The sequence below is a fragment of the Ranitomeya imitator genome, chromosome 9, assembly GCF_032444005.1.
Source record: "Ranitomeya imitator isolate aRanImi1 chromosome 9, aRanImi1.pri, whole genome shotgun sequence".
Lineage (NCBI taxonomy): Eukaryota > Metazoa > Chordata > Amphibia > Anura > Dendrobatidae > Ranitomeya > Ranitomeya imitator.
In genome coordinates, this window is record NC_091290.1 from 6,052,544 (window position 1) to 6,078,101 (window position 25,558).

The 25,558-nt window shown below is 51.9% G+C and overlaps 1 protein-coding gene, 1 long non-coding RNA gene and 2 other non-coding genes across 4 annotated transcripts in view; 3 read left to right on the forward strand and 1 right to left on the reverse strand.

Annotated features, from left to right (window-relative positions):
- The window catches only part of IPO7 (importin 7), a 38,767-nt gene extending 18,285 nt beyond the window's left edge, over positions 1-20,482 (forward strand). The window contains exons 5-25 of the mRNA XM_069740383.1: positions 2,750-2,906; positions 2,991-3,080; positions 3,165-3,259; positions 3,352-3,436; positions 4,391-4,525; positions 4,603-4,702; positions 5,133-5,209; positions 5,779-5,895; positions 6,447-6,536; positions 6,819-6,984; positions 7,236-7,396; positions 7,726-7,854; positions 7,938-8,004; positions 8,082-8,207; positions 12,278-12,375; positions 12,546-12,641; positions 17,865-18,085; positions 18,196-18,401; positions 18,828-19,031; positions 19,115-19,231; positions 19,397-20,482. Coding sequence (XP_069596484.1) covers positions 2,750-2,906; positions 2,991-3,080; positions 3,165-3,259; positions 3,352-3,436; positions 4,391-4,525; positions 4,603-4,702; positions 5,133-5,209; positions 5,779-5,895; positions 6,447-6,536; positions 6,819-6,984; positions 7,236-7,396; positions 7,726-7,854; positions 7,938-8,004; positions 8,082-8,207; positions 12,278-12,375; positions 12,546-12,641; positions 17,865-18,085; positions 18,196-18,401; positions 18,828-19,031; positions 19,115-19,231; positions 19,397-19,494 — 2,635 coding nt within the window. The 3' untranslated portion in view covers positions 19,495-20,482. The remainder of the gene's footprint in view (positions 1-2,749; positions 2,907-2,990; positions 3,081-3,164; positions 3,260-3,351; positions 3,437-4,390; positions 4,526-4,602; positions 4,703-5,132; positions 5,210-5,778; positions 5,896-6,446; positions 6,537-6,818; positions 6,985-7,235; positions 7,397-7,725; positions 7,855-7,937; positions 8,005-8,081; positions 8,208-12,277; positions 12,376-12,545; positions 12,642-17,864; positions 18,086-18,195; positions 18,402-18,827; positions 19,032-19,114; positions 19,232-19,396) is intronic.
- On the forward strand, positions 6,587-6,766 carry LOC138649891 (small nucleolar RNA SNORA23). The gene has a single exon (XR_011315396.1). It is a non-coding gene; the product is annotated as a small nucleolar RNA SNORA23 (small nucleolar RNA).
- LOC138649890 (small nucleolar RNA SNORA23) lies at positions 7,485-7,664 on the forward strand. The gene has a single exon (XR_011315395.1). It is a non-coding gene; the product is annotated as a small nucleolar RNA SNORA23 (small nucleolar RNA).
- Positions 20,483-23,188: 2,706 nt separating the features above from the next.
- Positions 23,189-24,817, reverse strand: LOC138648842 (uncharacterized). The gene is made up of 2 exons (XR_011315197.1): positions 24,172-24,817; positions 23,189-23,854 (listed from the first exon to the last, which is right to left on the reverse strand). It is a non-coding gene; the product is annotated as an uncharacterized lncRNA (long non-coding RNA).
- Between the last annotated feature and the right edge of the window lie 741 nt (positions 24,818-25,558).

Genomic DNA, 25,558 nt, shown 5'->3' on the forward strand with positions numbered 1-25,558 from the left:
TATACTCCAGAGCTGCACTCACTATTCTGCTGGTGCAGTCACTGTGTACATACATAACATTACTGATCCTGAGTTGCATCCTGTATTATACTCCAGAGCTGCACTCACTATTCTGCTGGTGCAGTCACTATGTTCATTACATTACTGATCCTGAGTTACCTCCTGTATTATACCCCAGAGCTGCACTCACTATTCTGCTGGTGCAGTCACTGTGTACATACATTACATTACTGATCCTAAGTTACATCCTGTATTATACCCCAGAGCTGCACTCACTATTCTGCTGGTGCAGTCACTGTGTACATACATTACTGATCCTGAGTTACCTCCTGTATTATACCCCAGAGCTGCACTCACTATTCTGCTGGTGCAATCACTGTGTACATACATTACATTACTGATCCTGAGTTACCTCCTGTATTATACTCCAGAGCTGCACTCACTATTCTGCTGGTGCAGTCACTGTGTACATACATTACTGATCCTGAGTTACCTCCTGTATTATACTCCGGAGCTGCACTCACTATTCTGCTGGTGCAGTCACTGTGTACATACATTACATTACTGATCCTGAGTTACATCCTGTATTATACTCCAGAGCTGCACTCACTATTCTGCTGGTGCAGTCACTGTGTACATACATTACATTACTGATCCTGAGTTACATCCTGTATTATATCCCAGAGCTGCACTCACTATTCTGCTAGTGCAGTCACTGTGTACATACATTACATTACTGATCCTGAGTTGCATCCTGTATTATACTCCAGAGCTGCACTCACTATTCTGCTGGTGCAGTCACTATGTTCATTACATTACTGATCCTGAGTTACCTCCTGTATTATACTCCAGAGCTGCACTCACTATTCTGCTGGTGCAGTCATTGTGTACATACATTACTGATCCTGAGTTACATCCTGTATTATACCCCAGAGCTGCACTCACTATTCTGCTAGTGCAGTCACTGTGTACATACATTACATTACTGATCCTGAGTTATATCCTGTATTATACCCCAGAGCTGCACTCACTATTCTGCTGGTGCAGTCACTGTGTACATGCTTTACATTACTGATCCTGAGTTACATCCTGTATTATACCCCAGAGCTGCACTCACTATTCTGCTGGTGCAGTCACTGTGTACATACATTACATTACTGATCCTGAGTTACATCCTGTATTATACTCCAGAGCTGCACTCACTATTCTGCTGGTGCAGTCACTGTGTACATACATTACATTACTGATCCTGAGTTACATCCTGTATTATACTCCAGAGCTGCACTCACTATTCTGCTAGTGCAGTCACTGTGTACATACATTACATTACTGATCCTGAGTTATATCCTGTATTATACCCCAGAGCTGCACTCACTATTCTGCTGGTGCAGTCACTGTGTACATGCTTTACATTACTGATCCTGAGTTACATCCTGTATTATACCCCAGAGCTGCACTCACTATTCTGCTGGTGCAGTCACTGTGTACATACATAACATTACTGATCCTGAGTTGCATCCTGTATTATACTCCAGAGCTGCACTCACTATTCTGCTGGTGCAGTCACTATGTTCATTACATTACTGATCCTGAGTTACCTCCTGTATTATACTCCAGAGCTGCACTCACTATTCTGCTGGTGCAGTCATTGTGTACATACATTACTGATCCTGAGTTACATCCTGTATTATACTCCAGAGCTGCACTCACTATTCTGCTGGTGCAGTCACTGTGTACATACATTACATTACTGATCCTGAGTTACATCCTGTATTATACTCCAGAGCTGCACTCACTATTCTGCTGGTGCAGTCACTGTGTACATACATTACATTACTGATCCTGAGTTACATCCTGTATTATACTCCAGAGCTGCACTCACTATTCTGCTGGTGCAGTCACTGTGTACATACATTACATTACTGATCCTGAGTTACATCCTGTATTATACCCCAGAGCTGCACTCACTATTCTGCTGGTGCAGTCACTGTGTACATACATTACATTATTGATCCTGAGTTACATCCTGTATTATACCCCAGAACTGCACTCACTATTCTGCTGGTGCAGTCACTGTGTACATACATTACATTACTGATCCTGAGTTACATCCTGTATTATACCCCAGAGCTGCACTCACTATTCTGCTGGTGCAGTCACTGTGTACATACATTACATTACTCATCCTGAGTTACATCCTGTATTATACTCCAGAGCTGCACTCACTATTCTGCTGGTGCAGTCACTGTGTACATACATTACATTATTGATCCTGAGTTACATCCTGTATTATACCCCAGAACTGCACTCACTATTCTGCTGGTGCAGTCACTGTGTACATACATTACATTACTGATCCTGAGTTACATCCTGTATTATACTCCAGAGCTGCACTCACTATTCTGCTGGTGCAGTCACTGTGTACATACATTACCGATCCTGAGTTACATCCTGTATTATACTCCAGAGCTGCACTCACTATTCTGCTGGTGCAATCATATGTTAAATAGTATTACTCTGTAGAGCGGCACTCTCAGCCAGCAGAACTGTGATTCCAGCTCCGCTCTACACTAGTTAGGGGAACACTATGTAGAAACCATTTTCCTTGCAGGGGGAGTGAGATGCTGAGTATTTTCCACACTTGTAGCGGGTGGTCCTGTAGTCCTGGCTGTACGGTCACATGCAGATATTGGGGTCTCTCTTCCCCCCCCCCTGTACATTACATTCCTCCATTCTGTGCCCTCCCCAGGTATAAGAAGCCGGAGGAGAGGAGCCCGCTGATCGCCGCCATGCAACACTTCCTGCCCATGCTGAAGGAGCGTTTCATCCGTCTGCTTCCTGACCCCTCCGAGCAGTCTGTCCTGATCCAGAAACAGATCTTTAAGATATTCTACGCCCTGGTCCAGGTGAGCGGGCAGCAGCCAGAGCAGCGCTCATTCAGCACTGTGGACGAGTCCTCCGTCTGACGGCGCCGTCTCCTTACCTTGCAGTATACGTTGCCCCTGGAGCTGATCAATCAGCCAAATCTGACTGAGTGGATAGAGATCCTGAAGACGGTGGTGGACCGCGATGTGCCTGCAGTAAGTATCCCGGGATCAGGCGCTCGGGACGTTTCGCTCCATGGCGTCCAGCTCTCCTCCATCTTGGTCCTCTCTCTCGTACAGGAGACCCTCCAGGTTGAAGAGGATGACCGGCCTGAGCTGCCTTGGTGGAAGTGTAAGAAGTGGGCGCTGCACATCCTGGCCAGGCTGTTTGAGAGGTAAGCTGTGCCCTGGGTGTGGGGGACGCAGGGTGAGGGGTCTATGTGTAAATGCGTGCAGACACAGCACAGTCACTGTCCTCGTGTTTCAGGTACGGGAGTCCAGGGAACGTGTCCAAGGAGTACAACGAGTTTGCTGAAGTATTTCTGAAGGCCTTTGCGGCCGGCGTTCAGCAGGTTCGTGTAGTCTCTGCTTTCTAATCTTAATGTTTTGTTTGATCTCGGCCTCAGACAGGATATTATTATTCTAAAGTGTCCTGGTCACGATGGAGTTCCACAATAACGTTATTCTGAAACTTGTACAGCTGAGCCTTATAGGTGTGTGTGCACAGTGTCAGCGTGCGGCTGGTAGAGCCGAGCCTTATAGGTGTGTGTGCAGTGTCAGCGTGCGGCTGGTAGAGCTGAGCCTTATAGGTGTGTGTGCACAGTGTCAGCGTGCGGCTGGTAGAGCTGAGCCTTATAGGTGTGTGTGCACAGTGTCAGCGTGCGGCTGGTAGAGCCGAGCCTTATAGGTGTGTGTGCAGTGTCAGCGTGCGGCTGGTAGAGCTGAGCCTTATAGGTGTGTGTGCACAGTGTCAGCGTGCGGCTGGTAGAGCTGAGCCTTATAGGTGTGTGTGCACAGTGTCAGCGTGCGGCTGGTAGAGCCGAGCCTTATAGGTGTGTGTGCAGTGTCAGCGTGCGGCTGGTAGAGCTGAGCCTTATAGGTGTGTGCACAGTGTCAGCGTGCGGCTGGTAGAGCTGAGCCTTATAGGTGTGTGCACAGTGTCAGCGTGCGGCTGGTAGAGCCGAGCCTTATAGGTGTGTGTGCAGTGTCAGTGTGCAGCTGGTAGAGCCGAGCCTTATAGGTGTGTGTGCACAGTGTCAGCGTGCGGCTGGTAGAGCCGAGCCTTATAGGTGTGTGTGCAGTGTCAGTGTGCAGCTGGTAGAGCCGAGCCTTATAGGTGTGTGTGCACAGTGTCAGCGTGCGGCTGGTAGAGCTGAGCTTTATAGGCGTGTGTTCAGTGTCCGCATGCGGCTGGTAGAGCCGAGCCTTATAGGTGTGTGTGCACAGTGTCAGCGTGCAGCTGGTAGAGCCGAGCCTTAGAGGTGTGTGCAGTGTCGGTGTGCGGCTGACGTCACTTTACGCTTTAGGTTTTGCTGAAGGTTCTGTATCAGTACAAAGAGAAGCAATACATGGCTCCACGAGTCCTGCAGCAAACGCTGAACTATCTGAACCAGGGGGTGTCTCACGCGGTGACGTGGAAGAACCTGAAGCCGCACATCCAGGTGAGTGTTGTGTGTCCGCAGCCCCTGAGTGGTCACCTGCTGCTGGATCTGATCTTTGGCTTTTCCCCTGACCTCAGGGCATCATCCAGGACGTAATCTTCCCCCTGATGTGTTACACGGACTCGGACGAGGAGCTCTGGCAGGAAGACCCCTATGAATACATCCGCATGAAGTTTGGTAAGATAATTGTGCCGTGCGGCGTCAGTCTGACCCCGGCCGTTGCAGCAGTTTATACTGTGATTGGACTTTTATAACTGTGGCTTCCAGACTTGCGTGAAGTGAGGGGAGGGATTTTTGAGCCCCTGAACCTGCAGTTCTTTGTTCATACACGGAGTTCCAGGCGGTTCAGCTTCAGATGAGCGGCCGGACTCCCTGGCGCTCTGCGTGGTTGCGTATCATTGGCACCCGCGTGGCAACGTTAATGCCGCTGTCAGTGATTGACCGCAGTGTTTAGCGGGTTCCAGCAGTTGGCGCTCAGCTGCTGGGGACCGCACCTCAACCGCTGGCGGATCTATCCATGAGGGGCATTAAGGCGCGAAGATCTGTAATGGGCTCCTGTGTGGGGGTCCGCATGCTGAGAGTTGTCTGATCACTTCTCTCTTCCTAGATGTGTTTGAGGATTTCATCTCCCCCACGACCGCGGCACAGACACTGCTCTTCACGTCCTGCAGTAAGAGGAAAGAGGTAGGGCTGAGTGTGGCCGGCATCTCCCTGCCTGGCATCGCTTACTGTTGCTGCGTCTCCTGCTGGGAACATCTGGATTTTGCTTTTCCGGGTTCTCTCGGATTGATCATTTATTTCCGCGTTCAGTTCTCTGCTTGCTGTCAGTGAATCGCTCCTGTTGTGAGCAGAGTTTAGTGCATGTGACTCCGGACTGATGCGGTTACAGAGTCAATGTAGGAAATCGGCCGGTTTGGTGCTCAGAACTAAGGCTTTCCCACCTCTGGCTGCAAGTGCGGTTTCCATATTAAGTGGAGAGGAATTAAAGGGGTTGTCCTGCCAAACCGATATGTATAACTCATAAGAGGCCCGCCCTCTGGCCTGGAATATGTATAACTCGTACATGCCCTCCGGTCCCAGGTCAGAACGGTGCGAGCACCAGGTGGATTCATACGTCTGCAGTCACACAGCGAACGTCACGTAGCCTATAAGCCCCGGAGGGAGGGGATTTGTGACCTGACCTCCGTGTTGCCTCCCGTGTGACTTGTTACTGGTCGTGAGGTCGATTCTGACTTTTCCCCGTTTCGCTCCAGGTTTTACAGAAGACGATGGGATTCTGTTACCAGATTTTAACGGAGCCAACAGCAGATCCCCGGAAGAAGGATGGCGCTCTCCATATGATCGGCTCGTTGGCGGAAATCTTGCTGAAGGTGCGTGTGACGGAGATGGATGGCGACGTGTTCTGTGGGTTATCGACTGTACGACGCTCCTGCCTCTTGGCCGCAGGGACATGCGGATCCGCTTAGTGTAACCCACGCGTGTGCATTCTCGGCTCTCGGGGTCAGCGGGCTCCTGAGCTCATCCTTTACACTATATGTGGAGAATTTCCACAGCTCTAAGGAGGAATCGTGCGAGGGGCTCCTGGGGTCCCCATCACTGTTACATTGTCTGCAGATCCTTACATTGCTGGTATTGTACAGAAGGACCCCACTAAGCGCCCAGATTTCTGTGCAGATCGCGGTGTCAGCTGCTGGAACTCGCGGCCTCCCTGATTTCTCCAGAGCTGAACTCGCTGTTCTTCTGGTTGTTGGAAACAGTCAGTAAGCTTGTGGCCATCGAATCCCTACTCCAGAAGCTTAGCTTATCTCTTCCAATGCCCAGTTGTTCCATATCCCGCCCTGACACAATGCGTGCACTGGTCGGAGTCGTGTGACGGTACAATATGGCGTCGGCTCGTTCCCACTTTATTACTTTGTTACAGAAAAAGATCTACAAGGACCAGATGGAGTTCATGCTGCAGAATCATGTGTTCCCCCTCTTCAGCAGCGAGCTGGGATACATGCGGGCGAGGGTAAGTCACCTGCAGGGTGTTGGTGGGCGACGCAGATCTCCATGGCGGCTGCAGGACTGTGTGCACAGTGTCCGTCTGTGTCTGGTAAAGCGGTCTGCCTGCGTCTTGCTGGAGGACTGCTCTGCTCACACAAAACCTAAGGGCCAAGATAATGGTGAGATCATAGTACTGGTCTAGTGACGTCTGCTGGACGCTCCACCACTGGCCAGCCTCCGACTTCTCCCACATGTCTCCATATAACAATACGGGGGGATTCCTCTGACTTGTCTGCTCTTTCTGCAGGCCTGCTGGGTTCTTCACTATTTCTGTGAAGTAAAGTTCAAGAATGACCAAAACCTGCAGACGGCTCTGGAGCTGACCAGACGCTGCCTCATCGATGACCGGGAGATGCCCGTGAAGGTGGAAGCCGCCATCGCTCTCCAGGTTCTCATCAGCAATCAGGAGAAAGGTGCGTCCGGCGTGTGATGGTGGCCGTAGTCCAGTGCTGGTGGCTACATCTCACCCCACATGTCCAGGAGCTGACGAGAGGGTCTTATAGCGAGGTGAGCGCCCCCTAGGGGTGGCTGCTGACAGTTAGAACGCGAGACTGTGGATTCCCTCCCGCCAGCTAACAAGGGGCTCTGACTGTCTCAGTCCCGACCTCTGTAGTCAGTTTCTTCTATATACGGAGCATGTAATAATGGCGCTGTTACGTTACAGCCAAGGAATACATCGCCCCCTACATCAGGCCGGTCATGCAGGCCTTGCTGCACATCATCCGGGAGACGGAGAACGACGATCTCACCAACGTGATTCAGAAGATGATCTGCGAGTACAGCGAGGAGGTGACGCCTATAGCGGTGGAAATGACGCAGCACCTGGTGAGTCTGACGGCGTATTGCCATGACCGATGCAGATGCCGAATATAGGGGGCACGTGTGTAATGCATTACGCCGTGTATCTGGGGCTGCAGGGCAGTGTGCACAGTGCCAGTCTGTGTCTAGTAAAGCTGCTCGCTGGCGTCTTGCTGGTCAGCTGCTTCGCTCACACAAATCCTGCGGCCCAAGAGAATCCTGAGATCATAGTACTGGTCTAGTGACGTCCCCCGGACGCTCCACCACTGGCCGGCCTCCGACCTCTCAGACACCACCGGATGGACACCGGATCGAGCCTTGCGGTTGGGTCTTATTCCCGTCTATTTCTTTTCCAGGCAATGACGTTCAATCAGGTTATCCAGACTGGTCCTGACGAGGAGGGCAGCGATGACAAAGCCGTCACAGCCATGGGAATCCTCAACACTATCGACACCCTGCTCAGCGTTGTGGAGGATCACAAAGAGGTGGGCAGCGTTGTCAGACCGCGGACTGTTGCTGTGTTGGGTGACGTCTGTGGCCGCTGAGTGTCTCTTGTCTGATTCCTCAGATCACGCAGCAGCTGGAAGGAATCTGCCTGCAAGTCATCGGCACGGTTCTGCAGCAGCACGTTCTAGGTGAGCCTCGGCCGCAGCGTCGCGCAGCTCCGTGGGTTTGGGGGTCTGTCATTGACTCTCCATCCTCGTGTCTGTAGAGTTTTATGAAGAGATCTTCTCCCTGGCGCACAGTCTCACCTGCCAGCAGGTGTCGGCTCAGATGTGGCAGCTCTTACCGCTGGTCTTTGAGGTGTTTCAGCAGGATGGATTTGATTACTTCACAGGTGAGACCGGCTGATAAAACTAAGACACCCCACTAACCCCCCTTCCCACACACACTTCTTCAGATCTTTCATGTTTTGGTGCTATTGTTGGGTAACAGAGTTTCAGCTTCCTCTAAAGACATTCTATTGGGTTCAGGTCTGGAGACTGGCGAGGCCACTCCAGGACCCTGAAATGCTTAAGCAGCCGCTCCTTAGTTGCCCTGGCTGTGTGTTTTGGGTCATTGTCATGCTGGAAGTCCCAACCACGACCCGTCTTCAATGCTCTTACTGAGGGAAGGAGGTTGTTGGTCAAATTCTTGTGATAATTGACCCCATCCATCATCCCTTCAATACGGTGCAGTCGTCCTGTCCCCTTTACAGAAACCCAACCCCAAAGTATATCAAGAAATGAAGAGAGATGTGGCAACACTCACCGATCCTGTGAAGCGGGCTTTACCTTTTATTAAAGCAAACGTGAGACCATCTTCACGGCACGGGGGAGACAAAATAGAGGAGGTGAGCGGGGGAGAGGACAACAGCCGTTTCGCGCCCACACTGGCGCTTCTACGGGTCCACCGTGGACCCGTAGAAGCGCCGGTGTGGGCGCGAAACGGCTGTTGTCCTCTCCCCCGCTCACCTCCTCTATTTTGTCTCCCCCGTGCCGTGAAGATGGTCTCACGTTTGCTTTAATAAAAGGTAAAGCCCGCTTCACAGGATCGGTGAGTGTTGCCACGTCTCTCTTCATTTCTTGATCTACATGTCTGCTGTGCCTTGGACGTGAGCACCTCGCTGTACACGCTGGGCTCAGTGGTTCCCGCGGTGACTCCATATAGTTACTCTGTATCGGGCTGTGCTGCTTTCTACCTTTTTATATATCCAACCCCAAAGTATGATGTTTCCCCCACCATGTTTCATGGTTGGGATGATGTTCTTGGGGTTGTACTCATTCTTCCTCCTAACACAGCGAGTGAAGTTGATAACAAAGTTGTTGTTTTTTTGGTCTCTTCTGACCACATGACCTTCTCGGGATCATCCAGATTGGCGAATTTCAAACTGCCCTTGTCGTCTGTTGACATGAGCAGGGGGACCTAGCGTGTCCTGCAGGATTTTAATACAGGACGGCGTAGTATTACTAACGGTAATGTTTGAGACTGGTCCTAGCTCTCTTCAGGTCACAGACCAGGTCCACCCGTGTAGTTAGGGGCTGAGTCCTTACCCCACGAGGTGAAATATTGCATGAAGCCCCAGATTGACAGTCATCTCGTTTCTTCCATTTTCTAATAATTGAGTCAACAGTTGTTGCCTTCTCACCAAGCTGTTTGCCTATTGTCCTGTAGTCCATCCCAGCCTTGTTTGTGCCGGTCTACAATTTGTCCCTGTTTGGTCTTGGCCATGGTGGAGGGGTTGGAGTGTGATTGCATGTGGGAACAGGTGTTTATCAGGTAACGAGGTCAAACGGGAGCTATTAATCCAGGTAATGATTGCGGAGTAGGAGGCTTCTTACAGAAAAACTAACAGGTCTGTGAGAGCCAGAATTCTCGCTGGTTGGTCGGGGATCAAATACTTAATTCATGCAATAAAATGCAATTTAATTATGTAAAAATCCTACAATGTGATTTTCTGGATTTTATTTTTAGATTAGGTCTCTTACAGTTGAAGTAGGTCTATGATAAAAATTACAGACCTCTCCGTTCTCTATAGGGGTAAAAACTTGCAAAATCTGCAGCGTATCAAATACCTTGTACCCAAAATAGTCAAATCTGGGTCATTTATACTGCGTGGCAAATGTCATGAAAGTTAAGCTAAAAAATGGATAGCAGAACGGCTTTTATCTTTAAAAGTAGGTAACAAAATAGTTTTATACCTATAATATTTAACCCACAACCAAAATATCATAACGCAAAACCAATTTAAACTCCAAAATAGTTTATTTCCTCTGCACCTGTCACAACATGCAATAAAAAGTGACCAAAACTTCACATCTATCCCAAAAATACCATAAAAAACCACAGCTCGGGCCACAGAAAACCAGCCCTCCTAGAAGGATTACTTGCACGCAGATTCTCGATTTGTTTTTTTGAATCAGATATTTTTATTAAACCATCAAAATTGTGCATAGACAATAAAAGGAATAGTTTGTTTTCAGCAATATACAAATACACAATACTTTTTTTTTTGTTAGAAAACTTATTTAGTCCCAAACCAAACTCCCACCCCCCTTCCCCCCACCCACTAGAGACCTGTCAAGAGTCATCCCCCACTAAATTATCACATACAAAAGTACAAGAAGAGAAAGATGACTTGTCAAAAAATATTTCCATAGGGGCAAAAGGTCTTCAGGTCACATTGATTCAAGCCACGGGCTCCACAACCTGTCAAAGAGGTCCATCTTATTCCTCCTAACGTAGATACTCTTCTCCAAAGCAATGATATGGTCCACTTGCTTCATAAAGTCTCTCCTTGTTGGTGGCTCTTCCCTAATCCAGAATTTGGCGATCAACTTTCGCGCAATAAATAACAGTCTAGCTATAACCGTTTTATACAGCTTATCAGTTATTACCTCCTCCACATAGCCCAAAACACATACCAGAGGATCCCGAGGCACATTACAACTATATGCCAAACCCACTTTATTCAACACCACCACCCAAAAGGAGGACAGCCTGGGGCACTGCCACAACATATGAAGGATGCCTGCTTCGGACTGCGAGCATCTAGGGCATTCTGAATTAGGCCTTAATCCGGCTTTGAACAACATGTCTGGGGTTCTGTAAGCCCTATGAATGACAAATAATTGTGACAGCCTACCAGGCTCACTCATTGATATCTTGGGCACATAATCCAATACTGATTCCCATCGGTCATCATCAATCGCCCCCAGGTCAGCCTCCCATTTCGCCCTTGCTCTAATAGGGTGCTCCGCCAGAAAAGAAAATAGAAGGAATTCATATATACCCGAAATCACCCCCTTCGTGCCTCCCCCTTCAAGGATAAAATCCAGCATAAGATCCACCTGGATTTCAACAGGCCCTCTCTTACACTGTGCCCGGTACGCATGAGAAAGACGACGGTATTGGTACATCTCAGACTCCGGGAGTAAAAATTCTTCCTGCAATATATCAAAGTCTCTAATTCTACCCTGATGTAAAATCTGGCCCATCCGAGAGATGCCTGCCTCCCTCCAAATATGAAATCCCTCCATCTGTCTAAACTCCTGTAGGACACAGTTGTTCCAAATGGGTGAGAATCTAGTGAGTGCCCGTACACCCCTAATTCCTTTAACTTTATCCCACACCTTGTGAATGAGCCTTACAGTGCAAAATTTAGAACCTTTCTCACGGAAATGTCCCCCCTCTAGGCCCTCACTCAACACCTTTGTCCCAATCAATGATCTCAGGCTGCAAGGTGCCCGCATCCCACCTGACCCATCTCCCCATCCCTTGAAATGCTGACACTGTGAGGCCAAAAAATACAACCACGGATTGGGCAATGCCACCCCTCCCTCCGTCTTTAGTCTCTGTAGGGTTTCCTGTTTAAATCTGGGGCTCTTCCCACCCCAGATCAGCTCACCAAACAAAGATCTAATCCTCCGAAACCTATTCTGCGATATCCATATAGGGGAATTGTGCAACACAGAGTAACTGCGGCATCACAATCATCTTTATCAGGTTAATCCTACCAATTACCGATAAGTGTAGCTTTTTCCACGCCTGGACCTTGGTACGTATCTTACGCAGAAGAGGTGCCAAATTCAGTTCCTCAAAGCTAGTCAGAGGGAGTGCGATCTGAATCCCCAAGTACTTAAATTTCTCAACTAGCCTCAACCTTGACAGAGTCCCCCCCATCACCGTCCCCACTATCCCCATCTATCAACATCATATTCGATTTGTCCCAATTGATCCTTAAGCCCGAATAACTCCCGAATTCCTCAATAATGGCCTCCGTCTTTACCAAGGTCCCCTCGGAATCCTCCAAGAAAGATTCTCGATTTGTAGGTTCTTTTTGTTTTATTTTAAGAAGGTTCAGAATGGTAGCAACTAAAAAAAAAAATAAAAGTAGTGATAAAGCTCCTTGTGTCCTGACCCTAACAGATATGATGCCTCTGCTGCACAATTATGTCACTGTGGACACGGACACCCTCCTGTCAGACACCAAGTACCTGGAGATGATCTACAGCATGTGTAAAAAGGTAAGAAACCATTATAACCAGTGCACACGGACCACTTTCCACACTGATCAATGGTCTGTGGGGAAGATGGAGCAGGCACAAGTTTAAGGCAGCTGTGCCCCCGTCTGTGGAGCGGCCGTTCTTCCAATATGTACGTCTGAACCCAGCCTAAGATAGAGGTTTCCCTCCAGGTGCTGACAGGTGTGGCCGGAGAAGATGCAGAATGTCACGCAGCAAAACTACTAGAAGTCGTCGTCATACAGTGTAAAGGACGCGGCATTGACCAGGTGAGACTTGTATCATCGCCCCTCGTTCAGACCAGATGTGCTGCAATGGATTTTCAGGTCCACCATATTTCTCTCATACTGGCCTTAAAGGCAATTTATGTTGGTCTTCTCGGAAACATTGTGTATTGCATGTTCAGGTACAGACCCCATATGTGGCTGCTGCTTCCCATGTGTAGCAGGGGTCAGCAGTCCCCTCTGGTGCAGGCTCTCTCCTTCCATGTTTCTCGGCCATAGTCCTCTGGTGCAGGCTCCTTCCATGTTTCTCAGCCATAGTCCTCTGGTGCAGGCTCCTTCCATGTTTCTCAGCCATAGTCCTCTGGTACAGGCTCCTTCCATGTTTCTCGGCCATAGTCCTCTGGTGCAGGCTCCTCTCCCTCCGTGTTTCTCGGACGCAGTCCTCTGGTGCTGGCTCTCTCCCTCTGTGTTTCTCAGGCATAGTCCTTTGGTGCAGGCTCTCTCCATCTGTGTTTTTCGGCCATAGTCCTCTGGTGCGTGGGGTCTCTCCCTCTGTGATTCTTGGCCATAGTCCTCTGGTGCAGGGTCTCTCCCTCAGTCCTCTGGTGCAGGCTCTCTCCCTCAGTCCTCTGGTGCAGGCTCTCCCCCTCCGTGTTTCTCGGCTGCAGTCCTCTGGTGCAGGCTCTCTCCCTCCGTGTTTCTTGGCCGTAGTCCTCTGGTGCAGGGTCTCTCCCTCGTTTCTTGGCCGCAGTCCTCTGGTGCGGGGTCTCTCCCTCAGTCCTCTGGTGCAGGCTCTCTCCCTCCGTGTTTCTTGGCTGTAGTCTTCTGGTGCAGGCTCTCTCCCTCCGTGTTTCTCGGCCGCAGTCCTCTGGTGCAGGCTCTCTCCCTCCGTGTTTCTTGGCCGTAGTCCTCTGGTGCAGGGTCTCTCCCTCGTTTCTTGGCCGCAGTCCTCTGGTGCGGGGTCTCTCCCTCAGTCCTCTGGTGCAGGCTCTCTCCCTCCGTGTTTCTTGGCCGTAGTCCTCTGGTGCAGGGTCTCTCCCTCGTTTCTTGGCCGCAGTCCTCTGGTGCGGGGTCTCTCCCTCAGTCCTCTGGTGCAGGCTCTCTCCCTCCGTGTTTCTTGGCTGTAGTCTTCTGGTGCAGGCTCTCTCCCTCCGTGTTTCTCGGCCGCAGTCCTCTGGTGCAGGCTCTCTCCCTCCGTGTTTCTTGGCCGTAGTCCTCTGGTGCAGGGTCTCTCCCTCGTTTCTTGGCCGCAGTCCTCTGGTGCGGGGTCTCTCCCTCAGTCCTCTGGTGCAGGCTCTCTCCCTCCGTGTTTCTTGGCCGTAGTCCTCTGGTGCAGGCTCTCTCCCTCCGTATTTCTTGGCCGTAGTCCTCTGGTGCAGGGTCTCTCCCTTGTTTCTTGGCCGCAGTCCTCTGGTGCAGGCTCTCTCCCTCCATGTTTCTTGGCCTCAGTCCTCTGGTGCAGGGTCTCTCCCTCAGTCCTCTGGTGCAGGCTCTCTCCCTCAGTCCTCTGGTGCAGGCTCTCTCCCTCCGTGTTTCTTGGCCGTAGTCCTCTGGTGCAGGGTCTCTCCCTCGTTTCTTGGCCGCAGTCCTCTGGTGCAGGCTCTCTCCCTCAGTCCCCTGGTGCAGGCTCTCCCCCTCTGTGTTTCTCGGCTGCAGTCCTCTGGTGCAGGCTCTCTCCCTCCGTGTTTCTCGGCCGCAGTCCTCTGGTGCAGGCTCTCTCCCTCCGTGTTTCTTGGTCGTAGTCCTCTGGTGCAGGGTCTCTCCCTCCGTGTTTCTCGGCCGCAGTCCTCTGGTGCAGGCTCTCTCCCTCGTTTCTTGGCCGCAGTCCTCTGGTGCGGGGTCTCTCCCTCAGTCCTCTGGTGCAGGCTCTCTCCCTCCGTGTTTCTTGGCCGTAGTCTGGTGCAGGCTCTCTCCCTCCGTGTTTCTTGGCCGTAGTCCTCTGGTGCAGGCTCTCTCCCTCAGTCCTCTGGTGCGGCGTCTCTCCCTCCGTGTTTCTTGGCCGTAGTCCTCTGGTGCAGGGTCTCTCCCTCGTTTCTTGGCCGCAGTCCTCTGGTGCAGGCTCTCTCCCTCCATGTTTCTTGGCCGTAGTCCTCTGGTGCAGGGTCTCTCCCTCAGTCCTCTGGTGCAGGCTCTCTCCCTCCGTGTTTCTTGGCCGCAGTCCTCTGGTGCAGGCTCTCTCCCTCAGTCCTCTGGTGCAGGCTCTCCCCCTCTGTGTTTCTCGGCTGCAGTCCTCTGGTGCAGGCTCTCTCCCTCCGTGTTTCTTGGCCGCAGTCCTCTGGTGCAGGCTCTCTCCCTCCGTGTTTCTTGGCCGTAGTCCTCTGGTGCAGGGTCTCTCCCTCCGTGTTTCTCGGCCGCAGTCCTCTGGTGCAGGCTCTCTCCCTCGTTTCTTGGCCGCAGTCCTCTGGTGTGGGGTCTCTCCCTCAGTCCTCTGGTGCAGGCTCTCTCCCTCCGTGTTTCTTGGCCGTAGTCTTCTGGTGCAGGCTCTCTCCCTCCGTGTTTCTCGGCCGCAGTCCTCTGGTGCAGGCTCTCTCCCTCCGTGTTTCTTGGCCGTAGTCCTCTGGTGCAGGGTCTCTCCCTCGTTTCTTGGCCGCAGTCCTCTGGTGCGGGGTCTCTCCCTCAGTCCTCTGGTGCAGGCTCTCTCCCTCAGTCCTCTGGTGCAGGCTCTCTCCCTCCGTGTTTCTTGGCCGTAGTCCTCTGGTGCAGGGTCTCTCCCTCGTTTCTTGGCCGCAGTCCTCTGGTGCGGGGTCTCTCCCTCAGTCCTCTGGTGCAGGCTCTCTCCCTCCGTGTTTCTTGGCCGTAGTCTGGTGCAGGCTCTCTCCCTCCGTGTTTCTTGGCCGTAGTCCTCTGGTGCAGGCTCTCTCCCTCCGTGTTTCTTGGCCGTAGTCCTCTGGTGCAGGCTCTCTCCCTCTGTGTTTCTTGGCCGTAGTCCTCTGTTGCAGGGTCTCTCCCTCAGTCCTCTGGTGCGGCGTCTCTCCCTCCGTGTTTCTTGGCCGTAGTCCTCTGGTGCAGGGTCTCTCCCTCGTTTCTTGGCCGCAGTCCTCTGGTGCAGGCTCTCTCCCTCCATGTTTCTTGGCCGTAGTCCTCTGGTGCAGGGTCTCTCCCTCAGTCCTCTGGTGCAGGCTCTTTCCCTCCGTGTTTCTTGGCCGTAGTCCTCTGGTGCAGGGTCTCTCCCTCGTTTCTTGGCCGCAGTCCTCTGGTGCAGGCTCTCTCCCTCAGTCCTCTGGTGCAGGCTTTCCCCCTCTGTGTTTCTCGGCTGCAGTCCTCTGGTGCAGGCTCTCTCCCTCCGTGTTTCTTGGCCGTAGTCCTCTGGTGCAGGGTCTCTCCCTCCGTGTTTCTCGGCCGCAGTCCTCTGGTGCAGGCTCTCTCCCTCTGTGTTTCTTGGCCGTAGTCCTCTGTTGCAGGGTCTCTCCCTCAGTCCTCTGGTGCGGCGTCTCTCCCTCCGTGTTTCTTGGCCGTAGTCCTCTGGTGCAGGCTCTCTCCCTCCATGTTTCTTGGCCGTAGTCCTCTGGTGCAGGGTCTCTCCCTCGTTTCTTGGCCGCAGTCCTCTGGTGCAGGCTCTCTCCCTCCGTGTTTCTCGGCTGCAGTCCTCTGGTGCAGGCTCTCTCCCTCCGTGTTTCTCGGCCGCAGTCCTCTGGTGCAGGCTCTCTCCCTCCGTGTTTCTTGGCCGTAGTCCTCTGGTGCAGGGTCTCCCTCGTTTCTTGGCCGCAGTCCTCTGGTGCGGGGTCTCTCCCTCAGTCCTCTGGTGCAGGCTCTCTCCCTCCGTGTTTCTTGGCCGTAGTCCTCTGGTGCAGGCTCTCTCCCTCCGTGTTTCTCGGCCGCAGTCCTCTGGTGCAGGGTCTCTCCCTCGTTTCTTGGCCGCAGTCCTCTGGTGCAGGCTCTCTCCCTCCATGTTTCTTGGCCGTAGTCCTCTGGTGCAGGGTCTCTCCCTCCGTGTTTCTTGGCCGTAGTCCTCTGGTGCAGGGTCTCTCCCTCGTTTCTTGGCCGCAGTCCTCTGGTGCGGGGTCTCTCCCTCAGTCCTCTGGTGCAGGCTCTCTTCCTCCGTGTTTCTTGGCCGTAGTCCTCTGGTGGAGGGTCTCTCCCTCGTTTCTTGGCTGCAGTCCTCTGGTGCAGGCTCTCTCACTCAGTCCTCTGGTGCAGGCTCTCTCCCTCCGTGTTTCTTGGCCGTAGTCCTCTGGTGGAGGGTCTCTCCCTCGTTTCTTGGCCGCAGTCCTCTGGTGCAGGCTCTCTCCCTCAGTCCTCTGGTGCAGGCTCTCTCCCTCCGTGTTTCTTGGCCGTAGTCCTCTGGTGCAGGGTCTCTCCCTCGTTTCTTGGCCGCAGTCCTCTGGTGCAGGCTCTCTCCCTCAGTCCTCTGGTGCAGGCTCTCTCCCTCCGTGTTTCTTGGCCGTAGTCCTCTGGTGCAGGTTCTCTCCCTCGTTTCTTGGCCGCAGTCCTCTGGTGCAGGCTCTCTCCCTCAGTCCTCTGGTGCAGGCTCTCTCCCTCCGTGTTTCTTGGCCGTAGTCCTCTGGTGCAGGCTCTCTCCCTCAGTCCTCTGATGCAGGCTCTCTCCCTCCGTGTTTCTTGGCCGCAGTCCTCTGCTGCACTCTCTCCCTCCATGTTTCTCGGCCGCAGTCCTCTGGTGTGGGGTCTCTCCCTCCGTGTTTCTTGGCCGCAGTCCTCTGATGCAGGGTCTCTCCCTCCGTGTTTCTCGGCCGCAGTCCTCTGCTGCACTCTCTCCCTCCGTGTTTCTCGGCCGCAGTCCTCTGGTGTGGGGTCTCTCCCTCCGTGTTTCTTGGCCATAGTCCTCTGGTGCAGGCTCTCTCCCTCCGTGTTTCTTGGCCGCAGTCCTCTGATGCAGGCTCTGTCCCTCCGTGTTTCTCGGCCGCAGTCCTCTGCTGCACTCTCTCCCTCCGTGTTTCTCGGCCGCAGTCCTCTGGTGTGGGGTCTCTCCCTCTGTGTTTCTTGGCTATAGTCCTCTGGTGCAGGCTCTCTCCCTCCGTGTTTCTTGGCCATAGTCCTCTGGTGCAGGCTCTCTCCCTCCGTGATTCTTGGCCGTAGTCTGGTGCAGGCTCTCTCCCTCCCTGTTTCTCGGCCGCAGTCCTCTGCTGCACTCTCTCCCTCCGTGTTTCTCGGCTGCAGTCCTCTGGTGCAGGCTCTCACTCCATGTTTCTCGGCTGCAGTCCTCTGGTGCAGGCTCTCACTCCATGTTTCTCGGCTGCAGTCCTCTGGTGCAGGCTCTCTCCATGTTTCTTGTCATCGTTTTCAGCTGTGTCCTGACTCTTCCTGTTGCAGTGCATCCCGTTATTTGTTGAAGCTGCTCTGGAGAGGTTAACCCGAGAAGTGAAGACGAGTGAGCTGAGAACAATGTGCCTCCAGGTGGCCATAGCTGCTTTGTACTATAGTCCTCCCCTCCTTCTCAACACCCTGGAGAACCTGCGCTTCCCCAATACAGTAGAACCAGTCACCAACCACTTCATCAAGCAGTGGCTGAACGACGTGGACTGCTTCCTAGGGTGAGTGCGGCGCGGTCCATGGACGGTCCTGCTCGTCTCGAACTTTGCGGCGTACAGCCGCCATGTTGGGTTTCATAAGAGGTCTAATGCCAGCTCCTTCCTCTCTGCAGGTTACACGATCGTAAGATCTGCGTCCTGGGACTTTGCGCACTTATAGAGCTTGAACAGAGACCCCAAATATTGGCTGAGGTCTCGACACAAATTTTGCCAGCTTTTATTCTCTTATTTAATGGTCTGAAGAGAGCTTACGCCTGCCATGCAGAGCAAGAAAATGACAGTGACGACGAAGAGGATGGCGAAGAGGACGATGAAGCTGGTGAGAAATGCCATGGCCTTTTCTAATTGGGGGGGTTATTTTTCTACAGTTAATGGGGTTGTCTTGTGGCATGTGGATGTAATAGCCGAGCTTGTCCCACCGGGCACCTCTCACGATAAGCTGCTCAGTCCAAAATCTTTTTATGGGGGTTCCAGAGTGGAGGTCTGCAATGAAAAGGCCAGCTATGGGGGACCTGGTGCTGATTATTACATCTTGCTGGATTTTCCAGCCATAACATTGGTCTTTTTTGTGTTCAGCAGCTACACTCATTGTGCTGAGAAATCCTCTAAGGTTTATGGAGATCTCTGCAGATTTTAGGACAAAGTTTTCCACCATTTTTCTTGCTCGTGTTGCCTGTCTCGCTGCCTGATTAGGAAGCAGTCCCTCCGCTGAGGCCGGGTTATAACCACTTGGCTCTGATTTCAGAACTTGGTAGTGATGAGGATGATATAGATGAGGACGGTCAGGAATATCTGGAGATGTTGGCCAAGCAGGCGGGTGAAGACGGGGACGATGAAGATTGGGAAGAAGACGACGCGGACGAGACGGCACTGGAGGGTTATAATACTCTAATCGACGATGAAGATAACCCCGTAGATGAATACCAGATATTTAAAGCTATATTTCAGAGTAAGTGACAGTGATCCCTGGCTCCGCCACGTTCTGGGTGGCTCCGTTTTGAGTAATCGCCATGTTGATGTTTCCGGTTTCAGAGTTGCAGGGTCAGGACCCGGCCTGGTATCAGACGCTCACTCAAGGACTAAATGAAGAACAAGGAAAGCAATTACAAGATATCGCAACGCTGGCGGATCAGAGGCGGGCGGCTCACGGTAAGGCGGGCGGCGCTGTAACGCGCAGCCGTACACACCGGCAAACCTCCATGATTTACACTGCAGGAATATTTCACTTTATTTCAGATCACCTTGTCCCCTGTTCTATACTTTCATGGTGATGACTTTGTTTTTAAGTTGCTGATCCTTTTTGTTTCTCTGCAGAATCTAAAATGATCGAGAAACATGGAGGCTATAAGTTCAACGCTCCAGTTGTGCCAAGTTCCTTCAATTTTGGGGGCCCGGCCCCGGGCATGAATTGAGCCGTCGCTTCCTGTCCTGCTAACGTGTGACTGATTGTAGTGAGAAAAGCTTGTGTTCCTCCCGATAGTGGATCCAGAAGCGCTCGGTCTGAACTGTGACATAGGATTCTGGAGAGTGAGAGCGGATCATGCGACTCGGCCCTGGACAGCAAACACAGGGGTTTCCTTCAGATAAACTTTTCTCTTTTTTTTTTTTTTTTCCCTTGTATTTTTTTTTATCTGCAGCCTTCCTCAGAGATGTCATCATTGCAGCTTTTTTTTCTAACACCCCCTTTCCTTTTTGGGTGCAGTAGAAAACACCATAAATCCATGAAATCCGGGACTATTTAAGAGCTTTTTTCACTCACGAGGGCCAATTTTACTTCACCCGTTTTAGACTCCAGCGTAGAACTCGTCTATTGTCTCCGATTGATTTTCATTCTTTTATTGTAAAATATAAAAAAAAAAATGAAGAGGCAAGAGTCGTAGCCTTAGTTGGCGACGTCCTGGATCAGAGCCCGGTCCTGATGTCGAGGACTTGTAGCACTACACAATTACTGAGGATATTGAACGGCACTTTTTATACGCTTCCCACTTGGTGTAAAAAGAAAAAAAAACAATTACAATAAAAAGCGACTGATTTTTCAGTTTCTGCATTAGAAGGGACAGACAGGCTCGGTTCTGTGTTTGTGGCTCGGCCCGAGCTGCTCCCTGGATGTAACTTGAATCTGGTTCTGTAATTTTGGGGTTGGTAATTCATTGCTGCTACATTCGGCGATGCCCTTCTTTTTTTTTTTTTTTTCTTTTCCATTTTTATTTTTTTTAAAACCTCTAAGATGTACGATTCGGATACACAGCGGTCATGTGAGCGCTGAGCCGGACGGACGGCCGCTATCTTCTGACGCATGTTATACTCGGACATGAATCTCTACTCTCAAAGAGTGTGAAGTGTGGATGAAACATCTGTATATGCAATCTATTAAAAAAATATCAAGATGAATTCGGCTAATCGCTGCCTCCTGCTGATTTATTATGTTGGCTCTGAGCCGCTGTATCGGGCCCGGGAACATCGGGATACGTCATAGTTCAGACACCCGAGCCGTCCACGTGTCTGTGCCGCCGTGACTGCACTGCTGTCTGTGCCGCCGTGACTGCGCCAATCTTCACTTTGAGCACTTTTCTGCTCACATGATTTAGTAGCTGCCCGCCTCGGGTCTACGTGCCTCGCTTACAGTATTGGGAGCCGAGCAGAACTGCCACCCAGATTCTCTTTATTCGTTTTGCTGGACAGCCCCTTTAATGTTTAATTTCTACCAGCTACAATGCTGACAAATGGAAAAGAGATAATAAATGTTAACGCCGCTTTAGCCAATTTTAAAGAGGTTGACAGTGGATAAAGTTTAGGAACGTTGGCAAATAAAAGTAATTTGAACGAACAAATATTCCTGTACAAAGTCTGTTCTCCACTCCTGATGGGGTAGACATTAATTTATTGATCAGTGGAGGACCGATTGTTGGTGGCCAAATCCCCCCTCGTGTGGAGCAGGGGTTGATGTAGTGTCACCGAATATCCAGCGTTCCCTTAGTCCGTACAATCCACCTGAGTGCGATGCCCCCTTAATGATCAGTTATTACGGTGTATAACCCCTTATCGGGGGTGGCGGCTGCTGCTGTGTCTGCAGTATACTATGTGGGAACTACAATATACTGGATGGAGGACTATCTGGTCTCATCATTCTTCCTCAACCAGTGTATAGAAACAAGCGTCAAACGATTTATTGTCAATAATTTATTTCTATAGCACCAACATACTCCACAGCGCTTTACATTATAGAGGGGATTTGTAAAGACAATAGACATTACAGAAAAACAAACAGATCAAAACCGATAGCGGGGGGGAGGGAGTGAGGGCCCCGACCACCAGATACGGGGGGGGGGGGGAGGGAGTGAGTGAGGGCCCCGACCACCAGATACGGGGGAGGTGAGGGCCCCGACCACCAGATACGGGGGAGGGGGAGTGAGGGCCCCGACCACCAGATACGGGGGAGTGAGGGCCCCGACCACCAGATATGGGGGGGGGGGAGTGAGGGCCCCGACCACCAGATATGGGGGGGGGGGGGGGGGGGTGTGTGAGGGCCCCGACCACCAGATATGGGGGGGTGTGAGGGGCCCGACCACCAGATATGGGGGGGGGGGGGGATGGTGTGTGAGGGCCCCGACCACCAGATATGGGGGGGGGGGGGGGATGGTGTGTGAGGGCCCCGACCACCAGATATGGGGGGGGGGGTGTGAGGGCCCCGACCACCAGATACCGAGGGGGGGAGTGAGGGCCCTGCTGCTCACAAGCTACAAACTATGAGGAAAAGGGGAGACACGAGAGGTGGATGGTAACAATTGCTTTCGTTATTCGGACCGGCCATAGTGTAAGGCTCGGGTGTTCATGTAAAGCTGCATGAACCAGTTATCAGCCTAAGGCTTCTTTCACACTAGCGTCGGAATCTCCCCGTCGCAATGCGTCGGGGAGAGATTCCGACGCTAGCGTTTGCTGCATTGCACAATGGGTGCAGCGGATGCATTTTTCCGGCACATCCGCTGCCCCATTGTAAGGTGGGGACGGAAAAAGTGGTCCGTCAGGAGAAAAAAGTTACATGTAGCGTTTTTTGCTCCCGATGGTCCGCCAAAGCACGACGCATCCATCGCAAGACGGATGCGAAATGTGGCAATCTGTCACAAATGTGTCGTCAATACAAGTCTATGGGGAAAAAACGCATCCTGCAAGCACTTTTGCAGGATGCGTTTTTTCTGCAAAACAACGCATTGTGACGGATTTAAAAAAACGCTAGAGTGAAAGTACCCTAAGTATGTAACAGTACAGACACAGGGGGCTAATAACTGCATAAAGTGTATGAGAACATGATGCGAGGAGCCTGATTATTGGCCAGAGAATGTATCAGATCACGCTGGTTTAACGGCCTGAACTCAGTGCACATAAATACAACCAAACAGTTTCGTCATGTGGAATATTTTAGTATTTGAGGCCCCACAAAGACCAAACATGTGACGTGGGAAACAAAGGTGGCAATGTCCACATCAGGCAAGTAGATAAATCATGTTTAACACTATCACTATTATACCTTTTTCAAAAAACTGACCGTCACATCGAAACATAGAATAAGTGTGAACAGGTGCTGAACCTAGAGTCGCCAACTCCTATAAAGTCAAATAAGGCAGCACACTGCGGCGCTAAAACAAGCAAACATGAAAATTAAACTGCACTAGAAATATGAAAAAATGAGAGCGTTTAGCTCATAAATTGGCCAATTTACGTTTACCTGGTAGCCACATTAGGGCATCTCTCTTATACCAGATTCAATACCAAGGTACAAATTCTTTTTGAAATTTGTATTCTTTAGCCTTCTGACCGAGCACTCCGCCTCCTAGCCACAGGTGTTTTAATCAAAGCAGGTCCATTACCCCTCCAGAGAGAGAAATTTAGTCTAAGAGGAGGTTTCGCTGGTACCCATTCAGATGGAGACGTTTATTCTCAACGAGGAAAGTGTAGGACCTGGTGTACGAGAGATGCCCTAATGTGGCTACCAGGTACACACAAATTGGCCAATTTATGCGCTAAGCGCTCATTTTTTCATATTTCTAGGGCAGTTCATGTTTGCATGTTTTAGCGCTGCAGTGTGCTGTCTTATTTGACTATTATACCTTTTTGACACATCTGGCAATGTAACAATTATATTTTCTTTATGGCCATTACTGCCTTTGTTCCCCACATCCCAAAGGTTTTTTTTTTTTTGGTTCATCCCCATTTTCATCTACATTAACCTAATCTGCAATTTATCAATGCTGTGGAATTACTTGGGGACTTAACCCTTAGGGTATGTGCACACATTTCGGATTTTCCCATGCGGATTCTGCAGATAAAGTGACCTGCATATTACCTGTGGATTCCTATAATGGAAAAGTTGAAAAATGCTGTGGAATCTGCACAAAGAATTGACCTGCTGCGGAAAATCAATGAGTTATCCCACAGCATGTGCACAACGGATTTGGTTTTCCATAGGTTTACATGGTACTGTACAACGCATGGAAAACTGCTGCAGATCCGCAGCCAAATCCGCAATGTGTTCACATAGCCTTTACAGTGCACTGTGAAGAGTCAATTCAACGATGCAAATCCCATTATTGATCCTGAGTTACCTCCTGTATTATACCCCAGAGCTGCACTCGCTATTCTGCTGGTGCAGTCACTGTGTACATAAATTATATTACTGATCCTGAGTTACACCCTGTATTATACCCCAGAGCTGCACTCACTATTCTGCTGGTGCAGTCACTGTGTACATACATTACATTACTGATCCTGAGTTACCTCCTGTATTATACTCCAGAGCTGCACTCACTATTCTGCTGGTGCAGTCACTGTGTACATACATTACTGATCCTGAGTTACCTCCTGTATTATACCCCAGAGCTGCACTCACTATTTTGCTGGTGCAGTCACTGTGTACATACATTATATTACTGATCCTGAGTTACACCCTGTATTATACCCCAGAGCTGCACTCACTATTCTGCTGGTGCAGTCACTCTGCACATACATTGATTATCCTGTATTATCCTCCAGAGCTGCACTCACTATTCTGCTGGTGCAGTCACTGTGTACATACATTACTGATCCAGAGTTACCTCCTGTATTATACTCCAGAGCTGCACTCACTAGAACCACTTTATAGTGTATCCCCCCTTGGATAAAGTTCCTTGCTTTGTCCAGAGACCACGCTGATCTGACATCGTGCAGTGGCCCTCACAGTCCGGATGGCTTCCTTGCCTGCGTTTGCTGAGGACTGCAGTCGGTTTGGAGACACTGTCAGGCTTGTGCTCAGGCTCCGCAGATGTGGTGTCGATCTCGCAGCACATAGTGGATGGAGTTTCAGGATCTCCCATGTTAATATCTCTTGCGGAGATGCCACAATGTATTGGACGCAGCGAACATGCGCTACTTGTTCCAGAGCGCGGACTCCGGCCTCAGACTCCTGCAGCGACTCCTCTCCTCCTCCTCCCTTGTATAACAGCCATCACTGGCTAACAGCACTGCGGAGCCAATGTCACATGTGCAATGGAAATGTGGGACTGGAGCAGCAGCGCGACGGAAAACCCCAACAACACAGAGCACGTCAGGGGCAGGTTACCGTGTCAGGAGGGGCCGAGTTCCCCGGGGGCGCAGACCGTGTCAGGAGGGGCAGAGTTCCCCGGGGGCGCAGACCGTGTCAGGAGGGGCAGAGTTCCCCGGGGGCGCAGACCGTGTCAGGAGGGGCAGAGTTCCCCGGGGGCGCAGACCGTGTCAGGAGGGGCAGAGTTCCCCGGGGGCGCAGACCGTGTCAGGAGGGGCAGAGTTCCCCGGGGGCGCAGACCGTGTCAGGAGGGGCAGAGTTCCCCGGGGGCGCAGACCGTGTCAGGAGGGGCAGAGTTCCCCGGGGGCGCAGACCGTGTCAGGAGGGGCAGAGTTCCCCGGGGGCGCAGACCGTGTCAGGAGGGGCAGAGTTCCCCGGGGGCGCAGACCGTGTCAGGAGGGGCAGAGTTCCCCGGGGGCGCAGACCGTGTCAGGAGGGGCAGAGTTCCCCGGGGGCGCAGACCGTGTCAGGAGGGGCAGAGTTCCCCGGGGGCGCAGACCGTGTCAGGAGGGGCAGAGTTCCCCGGGGGCGCAGACCGTGTCAGGAGGGGCAGAGTTCCCCGGGGGCGCAGACCGTGTCAGGAGGGGCAGAGTTCCCCGGGGGCGCAGACCGTGTCAGGAGGGGCAGAGTTCCCCGGGGGCGCAGACCGTGTCAGGAGGGGCAGAGTTCCCCGGGGGCGCAGACCGTGTCAGGAGGGGCAGAGTTCCCCGGGGGCGCAGACCGTGTCAGGAGGGGCAGAGTTCCCCGGGGGCGCAGACCGTGTCAGGAGGGGCAGAGTTCCCCGGGGGCGCAGACCGTGTCAGGAGGGGCAGAGTTCCCCGGGGGCGCAGACCGTGTCAGGAGGGGCAGAGTTCCCCGGGGGCGCAGACCGTGTCAGGAGGGGCAGAGTTCCCCGGGGGCGC